Source organism: Sinocyclocheilus anshuiensis, unplaced genomic scaffold (assembly GCF_001515605.1).
Source record: "Sinocyclocheilus anshuiensis isolate Anshui unplaced genomic scaffold, SAMN03320099.WGS_v1.1 scaffold1230, whole genome shotgun sequence".
In the NCBI taxonomy this organism is placed as follows: domain Eukaryota; kingdom Metazoa; phylum Chordata; class Actinopteri; order Cypriniformes; family Cyprinidae; genus Sinocyclocheilus; species Sinocyclocheilus anshuiensis.
Window position 1 is genome coordinate 277,516 of NW_015558637.1, and position 7,912 is coordinate 285,427.

Here is a 7,912-nt window from a genome sequence, read left to right on the forward strand (position 1 = left end):
GGCAGAAAGCGCATCCTGTTTGCTTTCATTATTTTACAAAAGCGCAACGTTTCGTTGTTATTCTGAGTGCACACGAATAAACGTAGAGTCTTTACAGATACAAAAGATGCATTACTCTTATTTGTATGACTAAAAATGACAAAGTATTTTAAGAGCAAATGATCGCACCGGCGCCTCCATCTGTCATGAAATAGCCCAAGCACGCTTCTGTTCAGCTTCCACACTCCGCACAAACACGTGAACAGCTCACTTTTTTCTAGGCTAACATTAGATTGAGCTATATGTAAGGCATTTGCGAACATCACACAAATGAACGATGGAATCTCCGCATTCCACCAGAAAACTAACATCTCTTCTCAACCATATGAGAGTCGTAAAAGCTGAAGCATGGTCAGCCCAGGCGCCAACTTTCTCAAATGAGTTCCTGTCTCGCTCTGCTTATCTTTACAAGGAACACAAGGAGAGAGTGATTTACCAAACCACCTCCGGTGTCGAAAAGCACTAGGACAGCAAGAACTGACCCCCCCTATCTGGATTCATTTAAGCAACAGAACGTCAGTAGGTTTCGTGACTGGCTTCAGCATAAATAAACCATCTAATGGACCACAGAACAAATGAGCTGCCATGTAAAGTTGCTACTACATATATATTTCAGATGATAAGCCATATTTTAGGTCGATGAATGTTAGGAGAGCATATGGATGTCCTGCCCGATGTACTATATTAACACATAGACCAGCCGTTAACGATTTGTCCGTCACGGACTGCGTGATTTCGTCACTTCTTGTGGAATTTTTTTTTCTGCGACTAAGCGACTAATAAAATTTTGGTAATATGCACATAAACAGCCTTTTAATTAGTAGAGTAGAATAATCATGGCTGATAGTAAGACATGCAAACATAAAAGAAAACCAAACTGGAAGCGAGAACAGCTATAAAGGATATAATCAAAAATTTGGAGTTGGGATAACCTCCAAACCAAAGTTGATACCTTTTTAAAAGCTCATTATCGTCAAATGTTTCTAAAATGTTTATATTCTGAGGCAGATTGCTGGCAACAGCCATTTTAGAATAGTTCAGATTTGGTCTTAGTGACTTAGGAGTCCTCTTCACTACTCCTAATGTTTCACAGATTTAAGAGCTAGTTTTAGCGCTAAAACACTTTGTGAAATACTCTTAGAACAAAAATTTAGGAGTCCTAAATTTAGGACTGACACGCCCATTATTTTTAAGATTTTATCTTAAATCGGCGAGTTATGAGCTACTTTTAGCCTTAATATGTTTTGTGAATACGGGCCCTGGTGACCAACTACAAAAAACGTCTTACCTCTGTGCTTGCCAACAAGAGTTTCTGCGCCGAGTACTGAGTCATGTTTTGCTTGGGGATCAAATACTTATTTCACTCACTGAAATGCAAATCAATGTCTTACCTTTATAAAATGTGTTTTTTTCTGGATTTATTGGTTGATATTCTGTCTCTATACGTTAAAATAAACCTAACATAAAAATTACAGACCCTTCATTTCTTTGTAAGTGGGCAAACGTACAAAAGCAGCAGGGGATCAAATAAATATTTTCCCCACTGTAGGTATAAGTATTTAACTGATGATATCTTGGCCTGTTTAATTACATAGAATCAAAAGATAGAAAAAAGAAAAAATTCAATCTCACACACACATATATTTATTTATTTATTTATTTATATACATATATATATTAGTTTTTATTTATGGTAATTATATTTTATTTATTCTTTCATTCATTAATTTATTTATTTTATTTTATTTATTCTTTGCTATTGCATTCCAATGCTTCTCATATGCAATTGTAACTGAATGAATCTCAATGTGTGTTTCACATCCGTGTGCTTACTCATAGTCTCTGGCCGTACCTGTCCACACAAACGCACACTTGTTTGTAATAAACGCTGCACACTTTATCACACAAAGCGGTGAAGGTTTATAAAATCCCACACCTGACAGCAGCTGGATCACGCCGGGCTCTGCATGGCTGAGCGTCTCAGCTGCACAGAGTACACCTCAGCTTCAGCTGCGAGTGACAGGCCCATAAGGATCCGAGTGAGATTGATGGAGGGCAGAACAATAACACTCAGGCCCCTGGTGCCCACTGACTCACCCGCCTTCCCCCTGCAGCGCTGCAATTCCAGCAGAGTGCACTGAGACAGATGGAGGCTGCTGTAGGATTGAGTGCATAAACCAATCCCGCCGATCCGTCTTTCTCACTCACGTTTTGCTTTCAGCGTATCCCCTTCCCCCCTCACCAACCATCTCAATTTATAACCCCTCATCTGAAAACAATGCCCTGATTTATGTCTCTTAAATGGATAGAGTTGTCCCCAGCCTGTGGGTATAGTCAACAGGCTTTCGTAATTGTTAGCAGATGCCTTGGATGACGTATCGATGATGGGAATGGAGAGAATGAATTAGCATTACAGACTGGAAGCTATATTTGTGCCATTTATTAATCGACTTCATCATTGCTCTGCTACATAGAGAACACAAATGAGGAAAGAAACTCATTTGTCTTTCACTGGGTGGTTTGTATGGAGTTTTGTGGGATGTTAATGTTAAAAGTAATGTAGTACAACACTGTTTTACTTTATTTATTTATTTGTTTATTTATTTATTTATTGTATTGTATTATTTTTATTTATTTTGGGTGGAGATCACAGTGATTTTTTTTTTCCGAAAAAGTATAAACATATATAAGGATAAAACATATGAATCAGTCACAGGACCATCAGCCTTCTGATTTAAACATTTCTATGGATTTTATATAGGCATAGTTTCTACAAGCACTATATATTTCATATAGACTTTCTTACTGTCTTAAATTGTGCACAACCAGTTCCAGGACAGAGCAAATCCACCACTGCTCTGATGCAGTCCCCAGATTATGTTATTTTGTCCACTATTCATATTTATTTTTTCTTATCAGAATTGTTTTGCAGTTATTAAGTACTAAATCTGGCAGAAGGCTGCAAGAAATCATTGCAGTGCTCTGTACTTTGCTGCTAAGCATGATACACACTCTCTAGAACTACAATACCCATTATACTCGCACTTGCAACAACTCCTACAAAGCCTTTGCACCACAAGTTAGCATTGTTCCATTGTAACTCACATATTTTGGTTTAAATGTAACAAATAACACGTTTACGATCTGATTACGTAAAAATCTGTAATTAATAACATGTTACCGCCAACACTGTTTGTATGTTTGTTGTATAACCCCTGTCTCATTAATCTCTTGGTGTGTGTTGCATTCTGCATTCAGTGATCTGTCTCTTCAGCATGACTGGTCTCATCCCTGGCTGCTGTCCAACCAGGACATATGTCTCCTCACACAGCACTGATATAATTTTTATAGGCTCCTCATATCTGACAGATTCATTCATCTCAGATCCTGTTGAGGTCGATCAGAAACATACAGTATCAGAATATCTAAATGTGAGAGTAACATTCAGAGCTTGTTTGTCTGTTTGTTTCTGCAGTATTCTGGGAATGCACATATTTGGCTGCAAGTTCAGCCTGAAGACAGAGGCTGGGGACACAGTACCTGACAGGAAAAACTTTGACTCCCTGCTTTGGGCCATTGTCACAGTGTTTCAGGTGTGTATCGCTCTCAAAACTCATCTCACTTATGAAAGCACTGCTGCAAGTGACAGGAAACACAGGGCAACTGGGAACTGGGTGAAAACACTTTTTAATCACACACACACACACACCTGGTTATTCTCTGTAGAGCTGAAAGGTTTAGACTACTACACGGTAATGTTATATAAAATAGGTCAAAAATGTCTTGGTATTTATTTATTATATTTGATATATATATATATATATATATATATATATATATATACATACATACATACATACATACATTTAGATGAGCAACATCACACGAGTAGCAGTGTGATATGGTTATATACCGTATCGGCAGGCCGAGTGCCGTAGGTAATTACAGCATGCCAATATATAACCATATTGCATGGCTACGAGTGTGATATTGCATTTATCCAACAGTTCGACGGCATGAGTGTGTAAATACATAAGAAACAACAACGGATTGTCTTTAAAAACCCTCTTTTGTGCAGAACTACTTCCTTCTGCCATGGATTCAAATTTCAGTTTGACAGTTTAACAGCTGAGCTCAAGCCTCCGTTACTAATTTGAAAACATCACTTTAGAATTAGTAATGAAGGAACATTGCTTCATTAAAAGCTTATTGCATCACTGTATTAAAAGCAGTGTATTGTGTAGAGTCGAGTATTATGGGAGAGAGATGGACTGAGTGAGTGTGATTACCTGCATCTGATACAGCATTCATTCTTCAGCTCAATCTCATCTTCACAATAAAACATTAGTTTGAATGTCCGCTGAGAAAAGCGATATCTTTGTCGTACTGTCCTTTCATCTGTTAAGGGTGATCTCCGATGACAGCGCTGCTCAGCGCATTTGTTGGCTGCATCTTACAAGGTGTTGTTGAAAGTAAAAATAACTTCCTTGTTTACATCCCTGTTTCAGTCTCTTTCAATATAAAAGTCTTTACTGCTGACTCGTAAAACAGTATCTAGTCAATATCATATGGTGGAATAATGTAACTAATCACCATAATGAACAAACACACACACACTGTTTCCCAATACTAAATACTACTATTATTTATGTAAAATATTATTAAGTACAAAAGTACAAAGGCAGCTCTCTGATATACAACATTGAAGTTACATAAAATATAACGTGATGAGATTTTGCTCTCAGCCAAACTATTTGCTCTGGAACAAATAATAGTTTAATGAGACCAAAGACTGCCCGTTAGATTTACCCAAAACAAATTATATCTCATGTTTATCCACTATACAAACATCAGAGCCAGCAGCAAATTCCAGAAGATCTGGCCGAGGTGAGGCTGCTCTTGGCGGGTTCATGAGCGCTATATATATATATTTGCACTCATATTTCTGCTAATAACTTTTGAACCATAAGGTCTAGAAGCAAAATTTATTTTCAAAAGATTCCTTGACTCATGCTGAGTCTATTGCATACCAACATTTAAATTTATATAGGTCAGGACTTTTCGCAATTTTGAATTATTTGAGAAATTTACTTTTTCAAACTCATCCTAGACGATGTGTCTGATTTTCACCAAATTTGGCTCAGATCACTTTCAGGCAATGCTGGCAAAAAGTTATCAAAAGATTTCCGATACCACTCTCGTTAAATGCTTTAACAGATTTGATTAAATGTGCGGAAAAATGGACATGAGGCTGTATCTTTGCAACGCTTTAGCGGATTCTGACCAAACTTGGTACTTTTTATACCAAGCATGACCTGAGGGCACATGAGTATTTTCGGTCAAAATATATAAAAAAATGTAAATTTTTGTTTATAATTTCTGAACAGTTTGACCAAAAATCATAAGATTGATCTCATTAGATTCGGAGCAGCATAGCGAATCAAACGATACTGAATTTTCCTATGTCAGCAACTTTGAACATGGACCATTTCAAATTTTGTAGTCAAATGCTGTATTTTACAAACGCTTTAACGTATTGTTATGCATCTTATGAATCTTATATAACCGCTTAGGGGAAATTTATGAAATTTGTAACAGAGGACAGTCTCATCATTAACCACAGCAAATTTGGTGTCTCTAACTCAAACTTTTTAACCATAAGATCTAAAATCAAAATTATATTTTCCTCTGATTCTCATACAGAGTTGAATGTATAACAAAATTTTAATTTCTATGGGTCAAGATGGGCAAAATTTATCAAAAGCTTTTTTATATAAACGATAGAATGATTCCTAATTTTCCTATGTCAACCTTTTTGGGCATCAGCCATTTTGAGATTTGTAGTAAAATGCTGTATCAACAAATGTCTTTAACAGGGTTCTCCAACCCTGCTCCTGGAGAGATACCATACTACAGAGTTCAGCTTCAACCCTAATCACATACACCTGAACTAGCTTATCAAGGTGTTCAGGGCTACTTAATTACAGTGTTGAAGCAGCTATATGCTAGGGTTGGGCGATGTCTACCAAATTGGCATCGGACGATGTCTACAGTGAAACATCATAATAGACGATGACATCGGGGTACGGGGTTAGAAGGTGTGCCCGAAGCGTGAATCGTATGCAGAAAGGCATGGAAAACAAATAACTCGTTCTACGGAGCCACTAAAGGGACATGGTTAGCTGCTTGCTAGCGGTAGACTATTACATTACAGTACATGAAAGTTCCCTTACCACATACACAGAGTAAGGAGAGATGACGGATAGGACAATGGCGAATGATTTTCAGATACTGAGCACCACTGACAAATATCTAATCCTGTAAAATGTGTGGTAGGTACTGCCGCTCCGTAGTATAGAGTCCGTGTGATCGTGAATCTCGAAAGTGAAAGTGAAAGTAAAATGAGAGCATGCATTCGAAAGCGGTTTCAATGCCATGCATATTAGTAGCGGCTCCCTGATGCCCGCAATTTAGTGTAATTACCCAATGATATAATTGCAAGAGAAAGTATTGAAATATATATTTTTTTTTATTCTCCCATCTCGTAGGCTATTTATTCCCTTTCGGGGTTCCATAGTAGCCTACACTTAATTTCCTTTCCGAACACGGAATTGGGATGCGGCAGATTGCGGGGGGTATGGGGGGGGGGATCATGATGCCGACTCAGCATCGTGATGTCTGTCAACCATCGGCGATGGACGATGGCATCGTCTATCAGCCCAACCCTACTATATGCAGCTATATTTTATTTTGGCCTTTTTATTACAATAAATATTAAATCAAAAATGGAAAACATAAGATATAAATGTTTATTTATATTTTTCTTACATTAAACAAAATATTAAATAAAATACACAATATAAAAAGAAAAAGAAAAAATACCAAAAAAAGAATTGAGTGAAATATAAATGTATCTATCTATCTATCTATCTATCTATAAGTTAATTTGCTCCCATGAAAATTTAATATAAAGTTATATTTTTTGTGTTTGTGTGCAGATCCTAACTCAAGAGGACTGGAACATGGTTTTGTATAACGGCATGGCCTCTACCTCCCCCCTGGCGGCCCTGTATTTCGTCGCGCTCATGACTTTTGGGAACTACGTTCTGTTCAATCTGCTTGTGGCTATCTTAGTCGAAGGATTTCAGGCTGAGGTAAGGTACACACTGCAAGGCATTTGAGAAATTGAGTGTTTTGGTTGATGCACAAAACAATCTCTGACGTAACAGGGCCAATAACTTTCGGGTTTAGCTGCTGAATATTAATATTTCACGCTCACTGAGTTAATATGAATACATTATTGTGAAAAGCAACTGTTGGCTGTGGTGCTTTCCGTAACGGGGTCAAGTGGCGGCTTGTGGGTTTTAAAATAGAGGAGGCACACTAATTGTATTTGTCTGGGATCCCTGCCGATTATTATTATTATTATTATTTGCTTAACCACTTTGAAATGGCTTTTTGGTTGCTTTTAGTCAGAAAATGTAAAGAAAACGACACACATACAGCAAGATAATATAATTTCACTTACCTGGCCTATCACTTAAAGCAAACATCCATCACTTCTTAAAAGTCTGTCTTAAAAGAGAGCTGCCTGTTGTGCCATTTAATTAAGCCGCGTCTGCTGTAGCCTATATCCAGTTAGGTGTGTGTTCCCTTTATTTTTTTTATTTGTATATATACTGTTTGAATGACAGCTTTGTACATCTGTTGGCGATCAAATATTGAATGAATGAATGATGCATTTATGTAGCGCTTTATTGTGTATTGTTGTACACCCAAAGTGCTTTACAATCATGTGGGGTGGGGGTCTCTCCTCAACCACCACCAGTGTGCAGCATCCACTTCGATGATGCGACGGCAGCCACAGGACCAC

The 7,912-nt window shown here is 37.6% G+C and overlaps 1 protein-coding gene across 1 annotated transcript in view; it reads left to right on the plus strand.

Annotated features, from left to right (window-relative positions):
* Window positions 1-7,912, plus strand: part of LOC107680839 (voltage-dependent T-type calcium channel subunit alpha-1I-like) — a 148,616-nt gene that overhangs the window by 84,249 nt on the left and 56,455 nt on the right. The window contains exons 12-13 of the mRNA XM_016476889.1: window positions 3,515-3,632; window positions 7,038-7,193. Coding sequence (XP_016332375.1) covers window positions 3,515-3,632; window positions 7,038-7,193 — 274 coding nt within the window. The remainder of the gene's footprint in view (window positions 1-3,514; window positions 3,633-7,037; window positions 7,194-7,912) is intronic.